Consider the following 24471-nt stretch of genomic DNA (forward strand, 5'->3'; position numbering starts at 1 on the left):
TTACGCTGGGCCCTACCTTCAAAGTCCTCCAATCGGCGCGCAAAAAGATCATTTGAGGTCCGCAGGTTGCGGACCTCCGTCTGCAAGTCGGACACATCACCCGTTAGGCTGGAAGTTTTCAGATCTAAAGATTTGACCTTTTCATTGGTTTTACATAAAGCCGTACGGATCAAATTCACATTGATCGAGACAGTGTCCAGCTTGTGGGCAAGAGTCTCAAATTGTTTGCCGATGGACGCCTTCATCCCATCTAGGGCGCCCATGACGTCTTGTAAAGTCAATTCTGCCGATGAGGACGGGTCCTCTTTAGTATCGTCCAGTGATCTACTCGGTCCACCAGGGGATCCTTCAGAGTGGGCATACCGATCCATATTGTTTGCTTGGGTGTAGCCACCTCGCCGAGTGACCTTGGATTTTTGCTTGCAGCCATCAGGTTTGGCCGCCATTACAGACAAGAAGGCCTGCCAAAGTGGCGTATCTCGAGAGAAAGGGGCTGCGGTCAAAGCATCAGCAGCAACCAGAGGATTCAGTCTGTCCGGGCCCAGTATACGCAGTCAGGATATCGCCTTACGATCGCTAGGTCATCAAAAAGTTTCTGCTAGTAGTAGGCTCTCTCTCAGTTAGGATCAGACTGGAGCCTCGAAAACGAAAGTGAAAGTACCAGTCTATGGTTCCTCAGGCTGCTGTTGTTCAACTACTGCTCGGGCACCATACCAACTCGAGCTCCGGACATCTCTGAGGGGCAGGCCGCAATATTCAAATCGTTGTTATTCCGGTTCCCGAAGTCCGCCTCAACCATGGCTCGTCTTCAATAGCCCGTCAATGTAATCAGGATAATTTTCAGGATAGATGTGGGAGGTTGCGAGGGTCTCGGGAGCCCTGTGCTCACGCGCCGATCTTGGTTGCAAGCGAAGCTCCTCCGTAGGATCTATTTTTGATAGGTAACTAGTATTAGGCATTTGGAGAATCACCACAACACTAGTAATACGCCTAGTATTGATAGAAGTAAAGTAGTTGAGCAGTGAGATTCTGACTTTGATAACCATGGTGACCTCCGAGGGTAAAGTATGAAAAAGTATGCCCTCTTGTTAATCAGGATTATAGATTACGCTCTTCAAGGTGGCATTTTGTTGAGGGAAGAATTTCAAATAGGTCTAAGGTCTTACAATTTTTCTTGTTACATGAATTGTGGCCAGGTGACTGGAAGGGTGATGGGGTTGGTAAAGCACAAGAGCAATTCCCTGTCTTAATTGCCTTAAAGCACAGTCTGTTCTTGTGTCGGAGCATATATTCCGATATGCGCCAGAGGCAGGCCTGGCTTCTTGTCAGTCTTTGGACCCTATCAGGTAATATTGGGTATAACGAGGTGTCATAAGCACAGTTATGGTACCCTGTGCTGGGTGATGTGAAGCACGTTGTGAAGAGAACCACATATTCATTATAAAGGATTGGTGGTAAGGCTGGCCCTTGCAGCTCTCTACAGGCATGGCCAAGCTTGACATTGATAAATAAAGCACCTCCAATCCTGGCATGGTTGGTTAGGTGGTTTGTGGTCAATGTGTCAAAGGTGGCTGGTCCCTTTACACTTATAGCCAATGCCATTATTTTGCACACATTGACTATAACTGTGCAGACCACTTCATCTCTGATGTATTTATTCACATTGTCATGCCTAGAAACTCTAAACAAGATTTTAAAAATGACTAGATCAGTGTCTGGAAGTTATTTTTATTGTATATTTTCTCAAAGTCCTTTGCATTATTCTCATTAGAAAGCCTTCCACCTGCCACAATATCAGAGTTTTGGTTTCTGTCACAAGTATGCAAGTTGATGCCTGTAAGAAAAACTTTATAAAAAGTCCCTGTAAGGGGTGATGGTTAGCATGAAATGCTCATCACTGTGAGGGGAAAGAAATGTGCTCAGACTCCATTTAGGCGAATGAGCGGGTTCTTCTTCAATGCTAGTGATGACCATAGAAAATGAATAGACCTTCTTCAGGCATCAATAATTACAGATGTCCCCACCAGAATCAGTGGCTCTTGACAGAGTACGCAGTCTCGAACACACTATGTCAGCCACAGGTTCTGGAGGTGACATCTTTAATTAAGAAATATGGCTGTATGAAAAGACTCAGCACTGTATGAATTACATACATATGAACAATTAATCATGACCATGGATTGAACAAGTTGGGACAAATCAAAATAATGATGCCCTGAAGAAGTCCTCTTCAGAACGAAACTCATTGGTTGTGGCTGAATCAACTTTTATGGAGACTTACTAGTCTAAGAAGACAGAAAGAAGCAATCAACTGTTATTTTCTGTGAAGCTTCTGAACGTTTGATTTATACAGAGTCCTTCCTGATTAATGTCTTATTATTCCTTCTTCCCCACAAGCAGCACTTTTTGCAGCTAGTGGTGTTCAAGATGTGAACCCTTTGACTACTCTGGGAATGGACTAGGGTGTGCTGTCATTAGTTTGCCTTACATGATTTACAACTAGTGATTATCATATTAAGGATGAATTGATTGCCTTTTGTAGGCTTTTCTCATTGATATACTAAATGTTTATGGTGATTGCAAGTTTCATAACACGTTTCAGTGAGAGGTCAAATCTTTATTTTTTTTAATTTTGAAAGTTTTTATATAGCGCGAACAAGATCTCTGCAGATATCAGAGCGCTTTACAAAGCATAGAATAACACCAGGAGAGTGAATAACAGGCCATTAGGTATAGCGTAGTTGTAGGTAAAAGTGGGGTGCGGTATGTACATGAGGGAGCATAGTAAAACAGGTACATCAAAAATGCAAATAGTACAAATAGGTGTGAGCATAGACAGTCTGGTAAGTCAATAATACAAGTAATATGAATAATCAAAGGGATCGAACAGATAATACAGATCGGTGCAGAGACTTTAAAAATCCACGTTAATAAATCAAGTGTATTTAGCCATGAGGATAGCTTTTACTTCTTTCTTAAAAAGTGTGATGGAGGAGATGAGTCTGGTTTCAGGAGGGAGTGAGTTCCAGATCCTGGGTGCCATTCCTGAGAAGGAGCGTTTATAAGTTTTTTCCTTCCGGAATCTTCGAGGATTTAGCAGAAGATTGTTTGTGCCTCTAGTGTTTCTAGAGCCGCCAGAGATTGTCAGCTTCTGGGTGAGGTAACCGGGTGAGCTCAGGTGTACAGCCTTGTGTGTCATGCAGGCGATTTTCAGATGTATTCTGGCTTCAAAAGGCAGCCAGTTCAGGGATTTCAAGTCAGGGGAGATATGCGAGTGTTTTTTTGACCCAGTGATGAGTCTCGCTGCAGCGTTTAGAGAAGCTCTTAGGGGTACAGTAGTAGTTAGAGGGAGACCAGAGAGGGCGATGCTGCCGTATTCTATTCGAGGGATGACTAGTGCTTGTACTGCAGTTTGGAAGTCTTTGGCTGGGAGGAAGGGTTTAAGTTTCCTCAGGGTATTGATTTGGTAGTTCGCTCCCTTAGTTGCCTTGCTGCATGTTGAGATTGGTGTCGAGTGTTATGCCCAAAGATTTTGATGAGTCCACGATGGTTGGTTGGACATTGAGTACAGTTAGGTGTTTAAGCCAAGTTTGAGTGGTAGAGATCTTCGCGGGAGGTGAGATCATAAGGAACTCTGTTTTTAGAGCATTGAGTTTGAGATAAAGTCTGTCCATGCGTGACTGTTACAAGAATATATTTTGGAAATTGAGTATAAAAAAGAGTTGATATACTTCAGTCTTGGCTATGAATTCACAAATTATAAAATAATCTGAAATAGGAAAAGGACCTTACACTAAACATTCTTCCATGGGCTTCAAGAAGAGGTTGAACATGGCTATAAAGATGACACAGCTTTTACATAAGAATAAAAATTGTCCCTCGGTTTACTGGGAGCGACAAGGCATTTTGCTTTGAGTGAGTTCGGTTTAGGATTGCTCAAATGTAGACCAGCAAAACATATCTGTTTAATAAAGTATCAGTGAAAATTGGTTTTCTAAAAATGTGTTTAAAAAGCTAACTTGTTTACAAAAATCAAACCACAGCGAAAGACTAGGTTATAGTATAGTTCAGGAAACAGCTATTGAAAAGCAATCCTACTGGATATCTTTCAAAGCCACTGTGTAGATTAGACAAATATAAGTACAACGTTGTCAATGGCAAAAACATAACACAGCAACTGCCATCAGCATGGGAGAAAGTGAACATTGTACTAACGTAATAAATATACTATTCTGAAGAGCCACACAAAGAAAGCATTCAAATTGGAGATAATCTGATTCAGAGATGTGGAATTCCTATAGCCCCAGGGACAGGACATATAGTTGGGGGTCAAGGGCAACATGTGTGTGTATTTTGTCCTTGGGACAAGTTAAGTCCAACCCGCTAAAGCACTAACTGTGGCTTTGTTGGGGGTCAAGGGCTACACGTGTGTGTATTTTGTCCTTGGGACAAGTTAAGTCCAAACCGCTACAGCACTAACTGTGGCTTTGTTGGGGGGGTCAAGGGCAACACGTGTGTGTATTTTGTCCTTGGGACATGTTAAGTCCAAACCGCTACAGCACTAACTGTGGCTTTGTTGGGGCTCAAGGGCAACACGTGTGTGTATTTTGTCCTTGGGACAAGTTAAGTCCAACCCGCTAAAGCACTAACTGTGGCTTTGTTGGGGGGGGTCAAGGGCAACACGTGTGTGTATTTTGTCCTTGGGACAAGTTAAGTCCAACCCGCTACAGCACTAACTGTGGCTGTCTGTTTACAGAACCACATTATGGAGATGGGCAGGGCATTGTCTGCAGTTAAGGTAATAGTTGTGTCCATGTGTTAATGCTGTTCAAACTGGTATTGATGGTCCATTACTGCAAAGCCTTTATAATTAGAGTGAACGCTTTAAGTAAATGTCGTAATCTCAGATTGCACTGCTGATGGTTCCAGTATAAACATGTGTACACGCGTTTTTAAAAAATAGCAATATGAGGCTATGTACTATGCTCCCTGAATGCTTATCAGATGCAAATATTTGCAGAAGCTTGAAAAATATTCACAAGAAATACAAGTAGGAATTATTTTTTTTGCTAGACTACTGTAAAATTTTAGGTACCATTTCCGTGCAGCATCATTTAACAAAATGTGTTTATGTAGGCTTGTATTTCCCAAAAATATTCAAAATGGAAAATCAATGTTATCTATTTCAATAGGATTATGGGAAACCTAAAAGTAAGCACACTTCAGCAAAGCCAGGAGGTCTGAAACTGGTCGTCTGCCTTTTAGTTTAGTCAATATGTGATTTATTTTGGCATGGCTTTTGCAAAACCGTATTAGTGTGGGAGCTGCTGGACGCTCACCATTATAACAAACATTAGCAAAAGCAAAACACGTTTTTGGTCTCAAAAAGCACATATGAACAAAACAAATGTGCCCCGATCTGCTCTTTGTGAAAGAGCAGAATGCTGTCACAGTGAAGCAGAATGTTAATCAACAAAAGGTCACAGTTACCACCAGACTCAAGTAGGGACCCAATTATTAAATAATGTCTCAAAAATGCAACCATAGTATATGTCTTTGCATTAGGTGCAGATATACGCTTTCGTGAATTCACAAGAATTTACAGAAATAGGCCAAGTAGTAGTACTCCTAGTAAATATCTGTGAACTGCATTTTAGCTGATCAAATTTGCATGTGTAGATTTGCTCATGCGACAATCTGTGTTTGCAAGTTCACTATACCTCCAACCACTTTTCCCCCCAACCCTGGAAGATGTTTGACGTCTCATTGTCAGGGGTACATTTCAAACCTCTTACATGGTGGGAAAAGATTAGAGTTGGTGAAAACCCTTAAAACATGCAAATTAGTAGGTTTGCACCGACACAAATGGGCTTTCTAAACCTGGACCTATTGCTTCCTTCTACCTTCAGCGCCAGTAAGTGGATCTGCAGAAACGTGGCAACATAAGGGAGTTGCTAGTATTCAAACCCTACTATGGTATGAGCCCTGGCATAATCAGGGAGGCTATATCAGAGCTCTTTAATGAGATTACTGACATTTGTTGCTGCATTTCATGGTACAAAAGGGACAAGGGGGGTTTGTTACAGGACAAGTAGATTAATGACAACCTGTCCCATGGACAAGTAGATATTTTATTTAATTCCACACCCCTGTAATCTGTATTAATGATCTTCCCATTGCAAGCAAAGTTTAGTATTACATTTTTTTATTGAAAGAATTGAAGAAAGGTTTAGATGAAGATGATGATGAGTGAGGGCCATACTGAAATGAAGGTGCTATCAATTCTAACTTAGCAGCTGAAAGCGCGGGAAGTTTGTTTGAAAGGAAGTTGTGCTGCTTCTGGTGTTCTAGCCACAATCCCAAATGTTATTGTGTGATGAAAATAAAACTTACATTTGAGGTCTTCAGCAATAGGGATGCTGTTTATAATGGATCAGCCCTGCACCTTCAAACCTTGAGGTAGCCTAATAACACATTTAGATATTAATGGAGCATTACCCCTGTGATGGAGTGCATTTTCTCAAACTGTTTAGGCATACCTTACATCATATCACAAGCAGCTAAGTCATGCTATACGCAGAATAAATGATATCATTTTGCTCAGTGTTTTAATGGATCAGCTCCACTACGTCCGGATCAGAGTCTGCAGTATCACTGCTCTTAGAACAAGAGGAATCTAGGCAGGTTACTACAATTCTCTTCTGAAAATAGGAGTATCAGAAGTTCCATTTGTGTAAGTCACTCACCTTGAGTCCTGGAGGACCTCTTCGGCCTCGGGGACCCTAGAATTACAAACACACATTAATTCAGATTTGAAATAGCCAATGATGTTCAAAGGTGTATGGTACAGACTATTACAATCAATATTGAAAAAATAGTAATTAGAAATTTGTGATTTTTACATCTGGGCCTTCGTCTCCCGTCTCTCCGCGTATGCCGTCAGGGCCAGGCTCCCCCTGGGAAAGGAACAGAGGCAATTTACTTTCAGGAAACAACTGTACTGGGGCATCACATTGTTGCTCTGCTACATCAAAACATTGACATTTGACTATACAACCCTTAACCTGCAAATCATATTACATTTGGCTTACATTCTTTGGGCCATCCATTTTGTAGTTCTTACAGCAAATTACCATAATGCAACTACACTAGCAGGGGCGGGAAGCAACCAGAGTTCGTACAGGTGTTTCTTTGCCTGTGTTGTTGAAATTATAGGGCCGCTATTAATAGTCTTACAGGAAACCTTGCCTCCAGCTCAGACCCATAATTGCAGAGAAGGCAATTAACAGCGGTAAACTCTCTCTGTAGGGGGCACCCAGCTAATTATAGAAGTTTAAGTGTGGAATGGAAGTAGAAAAGAGGAAAATATTGTCACTGGAAAAAGTGAGTAATTAAAAAACTGCTACTGTTACTACCTGACTGTGGTCTAGCTACTTTCTCAGTTCACCTAATTAAGGTACAAAGCACTATGTGTCAGTGCTTGTGGAGGTAATGGTGTGATTGAACACAAATGATTTACACATTGTGATTTTCTTATAGTCAGATGCACTATTTCACTAATATATATGAGTGAATTCCATTTACCAGTCGTCCGGTGTTTCCTTTCTGTCCCTTTGGTCCTTCCACGTTATTGTTGGTTCCAGGGTCTCCCTAAATGGAAACAAACAGTCAGTAGGTTTGTTCATGAGCAAAGCAACAGTACATCAGTACAAATGAATTCGGTAGATTCACAGCAAATGCTACAACAAATGACATCTTGACATTGCCATGACAATAGATAAAAATTGATATAAAGAGAAATGCACTTTGCTGTTGTACTAAAGGTTATTGGCTACAGATGTTAAATACTGCAAACTAATGCTTGATAATGAGTTCTAGAGATTATGTAGTGAAGGCAGGGCCCGGCTTGCGCTCATTGCTATGTTAGCATAGGCTTAATAGAAGTTTAAACGCCATTTTATCTTTTTGCTGCTTTTGCACACAACACTACATGTAACTGTTGTTGTAAGTTAGGCTGCGTGAAACTCTTCACATGAGAATGGCTTGTTTTACATATCCCTAGACTTACATATTGACCTTCGTCTGCACAGTGAGTGCTGAAGCCTCCAAGGTTATCATAACAATGTTAGGTGTTGTTCGGGCTGATCGGCTCATGCTCTAGACACAGCGTGCAAGCAGCTGCAGCTAGCTGAAATTCTGGCACCATTAATATTACACTGCATGCATGATTTGAACACTTGGAGAAAATCCGTTTCCAGAAAGAGAGAGCTTTTGCAGATCCTGATGTGATTCACCTCTGCTGATCTTGGAGGTATAGGGTTCACCATTCAGGCCTAAGAGACCTTCTAATATTATATAAAACATAGCTCCTAGCTTGGGAGGGGGGCATACAGGGAACTATAGGACCTGTTTCCACTATCATTATAATAAGATGTCTCCTTTTGTGTTTTATGGAATTGTAACAATGCTGATTGTATTATTTTTAATCATACACCTGCTTATATTAGCAACAATACTGCATCTTAGAGCATGTCATTAAAATACATTTTTTAAACTTTATCGTGTCTCTTTTTACCCATGTTGTGGACTGGTATGAGAATAAAACAAAAGAGCGTCTTGATTCCCACCATTCTTGAGTGTATCCTAAGTCGCATGTTCTGGGTTGTCTAATCATTGGTACCTTTGCTATAGGACGAAGAGCTAATGAGACACTGATGGTAGTCGTTTAGGCTGTTCTAGGTACTGAGGTGAGTTTTTTGGTCCACCACAATTCACTGAGGTCCTGGATCTCTGTGCACAGTTCTGTGTATGAGCAGAATCCCTGCAACACTTACAGATCCCCTTAGGTAATAGCGTTTTTTACTAATAAACATCTAAAGAGGGCATCATACATTTGTAGACCTCCATCCACCTTTTCATCCATCCATCCAACCAATCCTTCTTTCCTTTCTTCATTCCCTGACCTATTTATTGACCTTCTTTGTTTCATTTCTTAATTTCAGTAGTATGAGGAACCCTAAAGAAAGTGTGTAGTGGGGGCCTGTGGGGAGCAATGTGAAATTTGATGAACCAGAGAAGATTCTGAACACACAGAGAGGAGACATGGACATCAGGCACCTTGAGAAGCGGGGGATACTGGAATATGGGACAAAGAGGGAACAGAGACTAGTCAATATTGCATCCCTGGCAAAGGAGGAAATAAAAATACCGGATACACAAATGCTAATCAATTTTTGGGTGATATTTCATTGGTGGCAACACTTACAACTTTACGTTTCTTGACTGCCAAGATAACACATCGATTATGTTTTCAGCCACAACGCAATATGTTTAGAGTCTCAAGGAGAGGGGAAGAAATGGGAGATGCAAGTAAAGTTTCATGAGCCATGTCCAGGAGGGATAGACAGGGTCACATTGTGAATGCACATAAATGGCCAAGTTGACTACAGCCCCTGAAGTTCACAAATGGAGCAGATGTATCAGAAAGGCAAGAACTGAGATCAGAATAATAATTAAGAATACCATGTAGTAGGGCCACAGATGAAGTCACTGAATTTGTACACCAGAAAATTGGCAGACATTAGCTTACTAGAAAGCTAAGAGATGTGGACATTGTGCGCTTTTGGAAAGGTTTTGAATGGACGTCATACACACCAAGAGGAGACAGGGAGCAATCATCTAGGAAACCATCATATCAATATGGAAGAGAAGCATGTGGCTGTCTGAGGGGGAGAGGTGACCATTAGACCCCTAGGGAAGGGGAAACTCAGGGCCATCTGACCACAGGGAAGAGAGACATGGACATTGGAAAACCATGGGTGGGACAGATGCATATTTGACTTCCTGAAAAATGTGGCTGCAGGCCCCACATACGTAGAGAAGAAGGATACATTGGCAATAAGCACCCATGCAAAGGGAGATGAAGACACAGGTGTGTTGTGAGTATGATACACCTGTGAAGAAGAAGATGTGGCCATAGGGGTGGCAATGAAAGGGAATTATACAGCCAATTTGCATTAGGAATGAGGTAGATCCAAAACATGAAAGACAAGGGACAAGCACACTTTACATAGCTAAAGGACAAGAAACTTAGGGGCATATGTATCAAGCCCTTTTCCCGTTCGCAAAGGGGCCTGAGAATCGGCCCGTTTGCGAACGGGAAAAGGCCTTTTGGGATGTATCATCCCAAAAGGGCATTGCAAATTAGTGACTCGCAAAATTTGCGATTCTCTATTGTGCGATTGCATTTAAGGAATCGCAAATTGCGATTCCTTAAATGCAATGTAGGAAGCACAGAAAAAGTGCGATTTGGTCTTAACCCCTTCGATGCTCATGACGGAACGGTTCCGTCATGAGCATCGGTTGAGCTGTGCTCATGACGGAACCGTTCCGTCATGACCACACCCATTAACATTGGGGCCCAGCACAGGGGATAAATCTGGGCAGCAGCCAAGGTGTTAAGGAATTACAAATTACCACCAACTTCAAGTTGCATTTTTCAAACTGCCATGTGGCGCACAGACATGCCCTTAAGGCATCTATATGCGCCACATGTGTACACATACATATTTCAGGGGTGCAACAGGGTGTTCTTTTGACAGCCTGGCACCGTTGAAATTGCATTCTCAATTTGCGATTCTCTGATTGCGAATCGCAAATTGAGAATATCTTCCCATTCATTCCTATGGACCTCCTAGCCCATAGGAATGAATGGGAAGGAATTCCTTATTTTTGAATCTCAACTTGTGAATTGCAAATAAGGAATATGTTGGATTCGCAAAATGTTTAGCAAATCCTACATACATTGCATTTTGTGATTCTCTAATTGCCATTTGCTAAAAATCGCAATTTGAGAATTGCAAATATCGTTTTTGATACATATGCCCCTTAGTCAGCAAACACTTAAGTAAATGGAACATATGAACATTGAATACTTGGATAATAGGAAGACGTCAACATTGTAAACATAGAGGAGGGAGGTTGTGAGCACAAGAAATCATTGAACAGTGAGCAGATAGAATGCGAAAGAGTAGATTGGAAACCTAATGAAGTAGATGCTAACTAAGGAAAGAAAGAGATGAGGGATATGGTAATATCATTTACCTAGGGAACGGAAAATAAAGCCATCTGCCACCACAAGAAGGTGGACAGGCAATGTATACCTGGGTGAGGAGATGCAGAAAGTTAACCCTTATAAGACTGGGATGGGAAAATCAGACATCTCAGGAATGCGGAGATGGAGATTTTGGATTCCATGGTAGGCTGCATTGCACTCAAAGGTGCTGCAATGGACATTGGACACTCATGGAATATGGAGATTTACAAATACATGGCATCTGGGAAAGGAGAGCAACATGACAAAGGCAGAGGCTAAATTTGGATGCCAAACAAGTGGGGAAGACTATATATTAGCTCAAAGGAAAACAAAAAAGTGGTGGGTGGTATGCTTGGATTAATTGCGGCCATTAGTATTTACTCGGGTGTATCCCAGTCCATCATTGTGCCCAGACATGGGTCGCGTCACACTGTGTAATAGGTAAGTAACCCTTATTGATGAGACCTAAGTAGGTTAAAACGGTTCCTGGGGTGCTTATTTGCATATGGCTGGTCTATGTTTACAGTAGCACAAAAGTTAAAAAAACGATGGATTGGAATGTTGCCCTAAGAGATCAGCAGGAGCTGCAAATCCTTCCATCACTATATTATTTGTTTATATATTAGCACCAGCTACCTACTAAATGGGGCGGAGTGGGTTAGAACTGGACACTGAGCAGCTTCCAAGGGACGGGCGAGATGCAGATTTAAAATGGAAATCACAAGGTGGATTTTATTTTAAGTGTTACAATTTCTGTGTAGTGCTTAATTGAGAATGTCATAGTGGGTAGGCCTTAGAAGAATGGGTTGGCAGGATGGGTTAGTGGATTGAGCAGTTGCAGTGGAAAAATATATTGATCAGTAGATCGCCAGTTTTACTCAGCCTTTTGAGGTAGCTAAATGTGCTTAGCTAAAGCGGCAGTGTGCTATGAAGAGCTAAATAAAATGCACGTTTTATTATTATTATTATTACTTTCTACTACTTTGTTGTCTACTTTTCTGACATGTTATGTCGAACAGAAAACATGTTTCATTCTTTTTTAGGAAAGTGACAGAAAGCCTGCAATATCTGGCTATACTTAAGGCACTGAAAACCCTTTGAACTTTGTGTGTAGAACTTGGCATTCTATAAATATTTCATGGAATTCCTATGGACTTTGCCACGAAATCTTCCACCGAGTTTCTAAAAATATGCTTTCTACAGTTATTTCAATTGAAAGGAAGCCACGTTGTTTCTTAAAAGAATGTACAAATGCGTTTAATAGAGGTCAGTAGAAATTTCTCTGGAAAATAACGTGACATTCTTTTAAACTTGCAATTGAAATTTCAAAAAGTGGAGTTCCGTTCTGTAGGAATTTCCACATAGGGCATGCAGAATTTCCTAGAATTCAGTGAACATATCCACAGAAAAATTTACGGGAAATGATGTGAAAAGTGCATTGTATGTTCATTGCAGAGTTGTCCACGCTCTGAATATATCGACAGAATCGTCAGGAAAACCTGCTGAAATATCCAGAAAATTTAAATTTGAAGTTCTATTGCAATTTATATCAAATCTTCATGTAGAATTTTTTTTTTAAATGGACAATACGTGAAGAATTCTACAAATGTTGTGTTGTGGTAATTTGTCCAAAAATACTTCAGAAATTTGAGAAGCATTTTCTAATTAATAGTGAAAATATAGATTTTCATTGGTATGGACTTTTTCACAAAAAACAGCATTTTGCTCACCTTCAGGGTTTCGGTCAATGATAATCTAATTAACAGCGATAATCCTTGTCATGGTTGGCTATCAATATGTGATATTCACTCAGATACCTCCATTACTTTCACTATCATACAGCACACTCACCCTTTTGTAGTGAAAAAAAAGTAAGCAATGCAATTGTGACATTAATGGGGTATCTCTCTACCATCTTAAAAAGCCGCACTACCTAGTAGTCCTCACAAAGAAAGGGGTAGGTTGCTGCACTGTTTACCTTCTGATGACCTTGTGAACCGGAAGAGGAATCATTATGTATGACTCTGACAGGGTCATTTAGAACTGAGTGTGGTTAGGTTGCTCGTGTTTTAGCACAAGCAACCATTAGGAGCAATTAGGAACAACTAGAAAATGGCTGAAAAGTACACTCCTTCGACTACACAAGTAGTGTTATGTAAACAGATATATGAATGGTAATAACATGCAAAAGGGGCGAGCCAATCCCCCTTTTATAAGTCCCTTTAGATTGGTGTTAACAACAACCACAGACCAGTGCAAATGTTATTTGCATCAGGTGTGGTTCTGCCTCATATCTGCACACATGTCTAAAGAGGAACTTAAATCTGTTAATTGAAAAATGTCATAAAACATACAGCATCTCCCCTCAGTCCAGGCTCTCCGCGCTCTCCAGGATATCCACGGGGTCCTTTCCGGCCCTTAAAAGAAAAGTCACAATCAAAAGATTATTACAATCAGTGGGATTGACATTCGTTATATAGTTTAGTGAAAATGTCTATCAATATACTTAGCTTCTTGTAAAAACTACAGATCATATCTTCTTGCAAAAGCTACACATCAGAGTAAATTCCGTTTTTACAAAGTGCTTTTCATTGAGAACATTTACAGTAAAATGCAGTTCACAGGAAATTATCACATACAATGCACAAAGCTTTCTATATTAGTGTACCTTGAAACACAAAAAAGTGTTAGTATTGCGCATGGCCTTAAAGCCCAACTATATTCTTCAAGGTGACAAGGAGTGGATGAAGTCACAAACAGAGATAATTGGTGTCCATTGTATTGTTAGGAGAGCCCAATCAAAACTATAATAATACTATTCAGGATAACACTTGACTATGCTTGATTGTTTGATAACACTTGACTATGTTGACAAGTTTCATTTTAATTATATCTTTGTGGGATTTTCTTGTTGCAGTTGGAGGGGAGGGTTTTCTGACAATCGTATGGAGTGACTCAGGTAAAAGGTCTGTTTCTTTATTTCATGTTAGCCTCTTATGTTGCAATCCCTTCCTGACAGCTCCATCAGTATCCACTCACAACAAACCTTATGTTGATATTTTGCAAATGGTGTTTGTGTTCCACATTACTGCGTACCTGGGTCCATGTGCACTGTCTGTTTCTACCTCATGAGTACATATACTGAAATCACAAATTACTATGTAAAATGATGCATTCTGTAGGGTTTCTGTCTGGTGTTGTGGCAATCTGTTTGCAAAATCCTGTGCTCACTGTGGTCTCCAGAGATTAATCTGTGGCAATGATCTCTCGGTGACGAGAGACTAAACTCAGGTCTGAGGCTCAAAAACCACTGCAGAGTTATACCTTCACCTGAGTGTACAACTTTCTCCCTAATTTACAAAGCCTAACTGGAGCAGGCCTGGAAATGTGTGTCAGCAGCAATTATCTGTGGCTAAATGCAGACAGATTTTCTGAATTCTTGCACCTGACTGTGTGGAGACAATTTGCTGGTGTAATTGTACATAGTCTCCAATTGCCTTTGTGCAATGGCAAGGGCGGATTCTTCATTAGGGCTCTGGGGCTGTGCCCCCCTGAACTGATTTCCTTCATATTCCTTTACAAATATTAAATAGATTGATTTATTTAGAAGTACAATTGTATCTCTAAACAAATCGATGTACTTAAGTCTGGGTTGTGTGTCCCAGACTGCCTGACCTGCTTCACTCCGAAGTAGGTGATAGAAGCCAGGCAGCAAATCAACTTTCTGAACTGTGACGCACGACGCAGGGCTTACTGTTCTAAAGCCCTTCATAATGAGTCATTGTCATTGCAGTGTATGGCAATATTCTCTATAGGCCAGTGACACTGTCAGCGTCATGGTTTGGGGCGTTGGAGTCTCCGTCGCTGCGAGAGAGCAGCAATTTGTCATTCACAGGCATAGATCCCACCGTTTTCCATTCGGAGTGGATGCAAGGATGTTTTGGTGCCTTGTGCTGGGTAATATAAAAAGTGTTAGAATGCTAATCTTCTGTTATGTATATTGTGCTGAGACCCCTCACCACGCTAACCTCCCCTACTGTGACACCTCAGGCCGCCCTGGCTGCTCTTTGCTGGCTCCATTAGAAGTGGAGCTTCAGCATTTGTTTCCCCTTAAAAAAGATGCAAAAGACGAGCAGGCCATAGTTCTTGTTCCTTGTGAAGTTGATCCAAATATCCAAGTCAAGGGCAAAGTGAGAGAATTGTGGTTAAAATAGTAATCTGCTGTATGACATTAAAATTGGCTGATCTTCATGCCGTTAACAACATCAATGCCAAAAACATGGATTGATTTATGAACAATGAGTGTTAAAAACATTAAGGCAATGCATGTCAGCGATTTAGTTCCTCTCTTAGTTCAAGTTTTACTTAATCTTGCCTTCCTCAAGCGTTAGCTATTCAATCATGTTGTGTTTCTTACTGTATTTTGTTCGCTGCATACTTTTAGTTGTGCAGGTGTTTGTGAGGGGCTATGATTGAGAGGTCTGACGCTGAGAATGAATCCAAAGCTAAGTGCCTGTCAGTGGGTAGGCCTTTCTGCAGACCATAAAGAACAATGGTCATGTATTCCAATTGTAATTGCAATTTTGTGAAAATGTGTGAGAAGGGGTAGCACAGATGGCAAAATATTTAGAGAGCAAAAGTAAATATATTGCTTAAATGTGAGTGAGTGCCGTGTATGTTTACGTGGCGCAGTGAGGGAGATGCAAGGAAGTGCATTCGGGGAAGAGTGAAAAGAGGGGGCTGAAGAGAAGAGAGAGGTGGTTGAAGATGAGCAAATCTTTTTTTAAACTTTTTCTTTTGGAGGAGGATCCAGTCTGGAACCCACGTTTGTCCATTAAGCTTTCCCACGCCGCTCAATACATAGCAGTCATCCCTAACTTTTCCGCCCCCCAGTTTCAAACATCACCAGCCACCTCTGTGCAACTGCACTTTTTCTTTAATTGTTTTTTCTCTACAGGGTGGAAATTATGGGGTTTCACTCTTCTACTCTCAACCTTAAAAGTTATTTATTCCTGTCCTCGTCAGAGGTTAATCTCTGACCTTTTTCAGTGTGGTAAACAGTTTGATGATGATGAGCCCTTTCAAACTCTTGTCTGTTTTTCGAGTTCACAAACTTTCAAGACTTCTCGTAACATTAAAAAAAACAACTTTCTATTCTGTACTAACCAGAAATTGATTACAACGTGAACGGGAGGTGGGTGGTGGTGGGCAAACGTTTCCCTATCGATAATTTCGGCTCCACTCCATTTGGTCACCAATTGGAAAAAGATTTGTCCCAAGAATCAATCAATCAGGTTGATTGATTGTTGCTTGGGGCAAATCTTTTTCCCATTTTGTCAGGTGATACGTACATATTGACAGATAAGTTGTGTCACAACAGCATTGTCTGTGATTGGCTGCTGTAAGTTGCTAGCCTGATCCTAGTCTTCAATACTTGCTTTTTCTCAAAGTTATACTGCTTGAAGTAGATTCTGTGCATTTACCACCACATTTGCCACAACATGTAGCATAATAAAGTATGCTCTAATAACAATATGCTAGCCAGAGGAACCTCATACGCGAAGTATACAAAGATTATGAGGGTAGGGTCAGTGCCAGGCTAATGCTTTCACTCTAGGGATCTTTGTTTGACTTCAATGTCACAAGTTGGGTACGCTCAGCCTTCAATCATGCCAAGGTTAATAATATGAGTACCATTGAGTTGGGTAACAATAAACACCAGTTTTTTCATAGCCAAGAGACTTAAGGCTTGGTGAGAATGTGCTTTACAAATACACGTTATGTTATGTAGACAAAGTAACATCAAATATATTGTAGCATATGGGTATTGGGACAGACACATGCTAATTTCAATTTACTTGGTTTAAAGACTTTCATTGTTATAGCCAATTCTGGTAAAATTATTGCAGCCCACTTCTCCCTAACTACTTTACAGATCATTGTATTCCCCTCCAGTTGCTTTGCATCATTCCACTCCATCAAGCATACATATTGCTGCAATCACACTGAGTTGCATTCTTAACAATTAACAAGCCTCACCTGATTTCCTGTCATGCCTGCCTCTCCAGAAGCACCCGGAGATCCGCGGTCGCCCTGCAAGCAGAACAGACGAATAAGCTTTAGGGTTAAAGTCCTGTAATAATGAAATTCTGTGGCCACCCTATGCATCAAATAAAAATGTATTCTTAAATATGAAAAAGAGTACCTCCTCTCCATTCACGCCATCAACGCCATTTTGACCATCTTCGCCCTGTAGGGATGGTGAAAAACAGTAGTTATTATTTTTGTATGTGCTGCAGGATGGACGTAAGATTTAGAACCTGCTTTAGATTTTAGTGGAAATGGAAACTCTACTGATTTGTGGGGAAGCTCTAAATCTGCTAAAGAATCTAATGGTGGAATTTCCTCCGCTGTAACTTCATTGAGGACTTTGAGCAAAAAAACTGCTCTCCAGCCCTTATTCTCCCCACCAAAATTCAATGCAAACTAATGAAAGGATTTAACAGCAGCAGAAATAGGTTACATAGGCAAAGAAATCTGGGACATAACCAAGTATGAAAGCAGATTCTTTCATTAAAAACACAATCAAAACACACACAGCTCTGCTATAGGACTATGTCTAACTCACTTAAATTCATGGAAGCCATCAATCAATCATATAGGGTACTATAAAAAGATGCCAAGCGTTCCAGCAATCAGAGGGCACCATCAAAGCTAACAGTTTTTTAGGTCTATTTTGCTATCTGGGTCCAGCATCATTGTACTTCATATTTTGCCAGCAACTTTCTCCTTTACGATTGGATGGCAGTGTTGTCAATTTTCAATCCTGTGCTTGTGATTTGTTGCTTATGTGTCAGTACTGCTCTTTCGCAACATTTATGATTGGGTGATTGATGGAACTACTTTATATTTTATTTAATCCCTCCATCACAGTGAGTGTCTTTTCCATATCTCACTCACACTCTACACTTTAATCTCACTATTTTTGCCACCGGCCCTTCTCTACTGCCCTCTCTATGCCCCTTGTTGGTGCGAAAGACGGCATCCATCTTACAGAATAGAAAGCAATGGTTTCATTGCTATTTGGGCTTTTAACATGGTTGCTCTGGCATTGGCATAGGAAGAGTGCATTGCTCGCTGAACATCGGTAAGGGAGACATATTGTTATTGTCATTGCTTGTTTAATTGGGCTGCCATTGCTGCAAGAATGTCAAATGTCTTTGCATTTGTGTGTTGTAAAAAGTGAGTAGACCAATCTTCAAGTGAAACTTTTTTTGTTTGCAAATTGAACAGAAATCACAAGTGCCAACACCCGAGATAAGTGATATTGGAGGACTGTGGATCACTGTCTAACTAAAAGCGTGGTTTACCAAGCGTTCAATTCAAGCAAAGCCAACAGCATCACATGCACTGGCTGAGAATTAGGGTGTGCTCTGAGGTGTGAGACCCAATCAGAGAGACTTGATGTGCTTAAGGTTTTCGAGGGAGCGATGCCTATATTGGTGCCATTTTCTAGTTCAACAGATGAAAGCCCTGCAGCACTCAGCCAACCAGGAGTAGCTGGCCATGGCAACCATGAGAGGCCCCCACATCTTATCATAGAAGCACTCCTGAGCATGTTTCACATCACCACTGGCAACCCAAAAGCTCCCGTGTGTATTGTTTAATTTCAGTGCTGCTATGCCCTACTGTCACCATGACCTGGGGTTTCAAGCTCTCTGATTTGAGAATGATGAAGAAAAGCGTTGGTAGGATCTCTAAGTTCACTCTGTGAATGCAGAGCTGCCAGTATTAGAATGCTGGAAGAGGATTGGGGAGAAAAGTATAAGCTGATGCTGTTGAGCCCCTGAATCCAGTTCAGTAGGCTAACACAGGAAAGGTAGTTCGCTAGAAGCGGGGTATGTCTTGAGACACCTATGATCATAGTCAATGTGTGCTGCTTGCTTAGTATCTGTTGTACCGGGGTACTGGATTTAGCCTGTGGGGAATGCAGCACAGGCATCCTTGTGAAAGAGAATTGGACACCTTATGTGTTTAGAGTCTGGAAGGAGACAGACAGATGCATGGATATGATGATGCAGGTGACCAGGTGTCAAGAGTGGAGCAGTGACCTGGAAGTTAAGCGTAGATGTGTGACAATGAATCAGTGATCCGCAGTTAGGAACCACGAGGCATCATAGTTATTACAGCGTGCTGGGCCCTTCAAGGAAAAAAACTGGATTTCACAGGAAAAAATACTGGATGTTTGGCTGTACCCCAATATACCTTGGGAGGAAATCAGTGAATACTCTGTGGTCTTGAGCAGAACCCTGGAGGGTGCACTATGCATGTGTGACGCAGAGACACCTACAGAACTAGGAACTTCTTGCTTTGTCTCCATAAAAGGGAATGTTTAATCTGCAATGCAATGTGGACTGCACATCTGCTGATGTTGATCCATTGTAATACCTTTGGTGTTTCTTGTGAAGACTGAAGGGTTATTTCTGCAGAATTTTAAATTCATCATTCGTTGGCCTGAGGGTCAGCTCAGGGGCTTTGACTTATGGTCAACAGGATCCTACACAAATATCTGGTTCAATCCAACTCCCTGAAACACTGAGGTTAATACTTTCTAATGTCATTGTGCATAACTTATGTTGTTAGTATGTTGTTGTGTTTCAAGTTAGTAAATGGATGTTTTTCTGTGTAGCAACAGGGTAAAGTACTTGCAAGCAAGGATCTGGGTTCTTGCACCCCTCAAGAGAGGTCTAACCAGTGGTATATTTTTCAGATATATCTCCTATGGGCTTCAGAGTATTGCATTAGCTTCCATGGCATGCAAAGTACAGACAGACCACCTCTCCTGTGAATTAATTTGGCAGACTGGACTTCACATAATGAAGTAGCCCTTTCAGACACTAAAATAGAGGCTATATCTCCCACCGATTGACAGGAGCAGTCGTAATGCCAAAGTCAACCTAAACGTATTGCAATGCTGCAAATGTGCTATGGTATGGAACCACAACTAAACTAATATCTTCAACGTTAAAACAACAATTTAAGTGCTGTCATTATTGGTCCTTTAACACAAACCCTCTCATAGGTTTAAGGCACGGTAACTACTCGTGCTGCATGCAATGTTTTATCTCTTGTCCATTATAGGGGCAACCTTCTTGTTAAAGTTTCAGAGATTTCTAGAGTTTTTATGGATTTTTGGTTTTAGTTCTCTTATAATACCTAATAAAGGCGGAAATGTTGACAAAATATTTAAAGATCAAAGGACTACTCATAATAATTTGGAGCTCTTATAGGATGTAGTGACATGGTGATTCCCCAACAATATATTTATAGAACTACAATGGTTAGAAGCCTACAGAAAGATGAAAAGTGGATGTCAAGATAACTCAAATATTTTACAAAAACAAGTCATTACCAGTTCTCCTCTTAAGCCTCGAACACCCTATAAGAAAGAAAAATATAATGTTACTGTACACTTATTAAAGGTTCACAATAAAATAGAAATAATTTCCAGCAAAACATGGTGGGATAGCTCTAATGAAGACACCTGCAATATTCACAGGACATATTCGTATTTGGGATTTCCCAAGTCAAGCATGTTTTCCTTAGCAACCTTGCCCTAGAGTACTTCCCATGGCATGCATTGAACCACCAATACTAACAAATGAGTACTTATTTTCAGATTGGACGTGTCTACTTCTGAAGGCAAAATTACCAACAAAATCACAAACAAGAACAAAACTATGTGCAAATGATACCAAGAAAATTGTGGTAGTAATACAGGGCCTAACAGTGTATAATAAGAAGGCATATTCTGATGTGTTTTTGCCATTGAACCCTGTGACTGTGCTAACTATATGTACATTCAGAGGCCATTACACTCAACTGCAAGTGAGAGTTTTTCATCAGAAATATTTGCACAACACATTGCAAATAACAGACTCTACAATTATAAGTAACTTGCCTTTTGACCTCTGACACCAGCACATCCATCTTCACCTCGCGTGCCATTGAGGCCGCGTTGCCCTCTCTCGCCCTATATAATAAAACATGAAAATTACTACTACAGTTTACAATTGGGTAAACAGTCAATAATCCAGTTCGGTACACAAATGTAGTTTTAATAATCTGATTTAACTTCCAGTGTAATTTCTACAGTTTGATTAAAGTTAACAATGGATGGACTTGGGATTTATTTTTTTGCATGGGGCTGGAGAGTCAGTTTCAGCTAACAATGCAGACATCCTATTTTACCTATTTTTTAACAAAGTCATGAATGTCAAATAGGATGGTTCTATGGTTACGATTTGTAAAACAATATTAATTTAAAAAAATATTTTATTGATTATATTCTATTACAAAGTTATATTTGATAAAGAAAGAATATAATTATAAAAAAATATATAAAGGAAAATAAAACAATGGCATAGTAGAAAATAAATCACTATGGGTCTGATTACAATGTCGGTCGGAAAACCTCAGAATGCAGCACACTTAAAAAGAGAAAACAACCAGGAAAAATAAAGATATTTCTCCTCATTGCGCCTCTATCAGGAAGGCGTACACTTTTGACACATTCCCAGGTTTACTACTCTTGGCACATCTGGAAATGCAGCAAAAAGCATGGGTAAATGAGTAGGAACACCCACTCTTCACCCATGTAACGCCTTTCTGGAGCAATCTAATGCATGGCAACGACTTACGATGCCTTGCGTTTCTCCAGATCTACCAAGCCATGCCACAAAGGTGGCTATGCGTGTCTTGGTAAATCCGACTTAAGGATTGTGATGTCCATGCATCACCTTGCGTGACACAAGGGCAACGTAAAGGCTTGATCTTGTCCATAGTCTGCAGATGTAGTGCATCATCTTGAATGCAGGGGAGCAGACGCTGGACAGGAGGAAGATGTTGTGATAGCCGCTCACAGTCCAAGCCTAGCCAAGATCATATAGTTTGAATCTTTGAAGGTCTTGTGGTGCTTAAAATTGTATATTTGGCTCTCACAAAGACAGCTCTGTTGATCCAACTCTCTGGAAGTCCATTACATTTTTTGTGAGCTTTGGCAGGACACCATCACCTCATGGTGCATGGCTCCTGCTTAGAGTGTGTATCAGTGTGCAACAGCCATCAACACAATAATACAAAACCCTAACATGACTCCTAAATCCTGTAATGACTTCCCGCTACATATCAGAGCCTCCTCCTCTTTTCTTGAAATCTGTAAGAAACTGAAGACTTGACCTTTGAAATATCCCCTACGCCCTTGGCTGGGCTAGTAGAGCCTCAACCCTGCTTGGCCTAACATAACATAATCTACCATAATAGCATTAGTGACTAGATGAGTGGTGATTACATGACAATAATTGCTCTTTTACTTAATTAAACCCTCACCTAAGGCGCAGCAACCCTATCTTGGGTAGCAGGACATTCTCCCAATGACACTAATGCTCCATTTATTTAATTGTACTTGCAAAGTGTGCTCATTCTGTTTTCTGGTGGTACTATCTACATCTGTAAAAACTTAAGAAATCCATCAGACAAAAATATAAGATTAGATATTTCTTAATGAATCTCCCTTGGAGATAAATCAAATGCAGCATTATTAGATTATTCTTTTAAGTAAAAAAAAGTAAAATCGCCTTTGACTTCACAGACGTTTAACAGAAACCACTTTCAAAATTGAATATCTTAATGGGCACAGGCGGATAAGCCTAGTGATAAAATAACAGAAACCTGGATTATTCTCACACTAGAAAGGTTAATTAACAAAAAATGAAATGCTGAATGCGACCAACATGCTTTTCAATAAAGAAAATGAATTCAAGTATTTCCACACATCTCAATGTGTCTGTGCAAGGTGACAATCTCCAAACCTGTAGTAATGGTAAAAAGAACAGGAGTAAACAGAAGATTATTGATGACTTACATTTCCTCCTTCTACACCCGGATGGCCTGGAGAACCTTTGGGACCAATTTTGCCCTGTATAGTAGAAACAATATAGGTTTGTTAATTATTAAGATTTAAATAGTTTTTGATCAGATCAGCAGTGGTCATTCCTAAGATGTAGGATGGAAGACGACAGGGCTGTAATATAAGTCAGCATGCCTAACTAGAATCACAATTGTACCTCAAAAGTGATGAGGTCTCTTGACATAATCTCAAATGTTTCCTTTTCCATACTAGGATAGTTCTCACCCAAGGTCCTTGTCTAAAGCTAGTGGCATTGATAAAAACAGCTGAACTAATGACTCCAACATAGTGCCAAATAGTAACTCTCTTCTGATTGGCTAAGGCGTATGTCAAGAAATCACTCTAGCTTTAAATGAGTGTAATGCCTGTCTATTCGAGTAATACTCGAAGAATTTTGCCCAAAAAACATAAACAGTTACTGTGTGTGTGTCTCCAATAGATTATGGGCAAACTATTCATCATCAAATCTAGAAAACAGTGGCCTAATCACCAACAACATAACAACATGCTTCCTCAACATTATCGGCATAATCCCTTTTCCATTTTTACTAAACCTTCACCGATACCATATTGTCCATCTTCTATTTTAACTGTGGCCAAGGAGGTGAAAGCATAAAAAGGAAAGAAGGATTCGGGCAGTGTCAAAGAAAATGATTAAACGTTAGCAATGTACATACAGGTTTTGAGTTAATCACTTACTAGAGTCCTGGCCAAAAGCAGGTGTGTCCGACTTTGGTAAACGTGGGCTGGATCTAGACAAGTTCTCATTTAATTCTCATTTAAAGTAATGACATATTCAGAAACTAAAATGTACTGACCTTAGAGTTGCTACCTTTCTTAGGGAAAAATACTGGCCATTTGCTCATGTTTTGGGGATGCCATAAAGCCAAGAAGTAGGTACTTGAATAAGACTTTGGGTAAGATCCTCTTAAATACTCATGCTATCCATCAATATGCTGTAACCATCAAAGTCTAAATTATGAATCGTCAACAAGCTTGTGTGCCTAAATTTGGTAAGAGAAAGAGTGGAAGCCACCATGAATTGCTTAAAAGTATAGCAGGTTTAGAATGTTATCTTATCTATATTGCGAATCCTTAGAATAGATTTCTTTTAACATGTTTTAGTTTTAATACCATTCATTTTTTATTAGCCCTTCCTATACAAGACTTGTGATGTATAGAATTACCTAAATGTCCCTGCAACAATGTCTCAGAACAGAGTATGCCACGTTTTATGCTATTTTGCTCACTTTACAATACGGAAACATTTTTTAGTATTCATTCTCAGGGATGCAAATATTAGGTATTATAAGCTAGTTTTATTGTTTTTACAGCAATTGAATTTATCTAAGCTATGACAGGCACTCTGGACTTTATTAGAAGTACTCTGTCTGTTGGAAAGAATTAT

General features: G+C 40.3%; 1 protein-coding gene across 1 annotated transcript in view; it reads right to left on the bottom strand.

Annotated features, from left to right (window-relative positions):
* Positions 1-6608: 6608 nt before the first annotated feature.
* The window catches only part of LOC147666165 (collagen alpha-4(VI) chain-like), a gene marked incomplete at its 5' end in the record, with an annotated part of 51294 nt that continues 33431 nt past the window's right edge, over positions 6609-24471 (bottom strand). Inside the window, 8 exons of the mRNA XM_086949253.1 lie at positions 6609-6659; positions 6747-6782; positions 7585-7650; positions 17135-17188; positions 17301-17345; positions 20508-20534; positions 21057-21128; positions 23019-23072. Coding sequence (XP_086805379.1) covers positions 6609-6659; positions 6747-6782; positions 7585-7650; positions 17135-17188; positions 17301-17345; positions 20508-20534; positions 21057-21128; positions 23019-23072 — 405 coding nt within the window. The remainder of the gene's footprint in view (positions 6660-6746; positions 6783-7584; positions 7651-17134; positions 17189-17300; positions 17346-20507; positions 20535-21056; positions 21129-23018; positions 23073-24471) is intronic.

The sequence above is a fragment of the Lissotriton vulgaris genome, unplaced genomic scaffold, assembly GCF_964263255.1.
Source record: "Lissotriton vulgaris unplaced genomic scaffold, aLisVul1.2 SCAFFOLD_3786, whole genome shotgun sequence".
Taxonomy (NCBI): Eukaryota; Metazoa; Chordata; class Amphibia; order Caudata; family Salamandridae; genus Lissotriton; species Lissotriton vulgaris.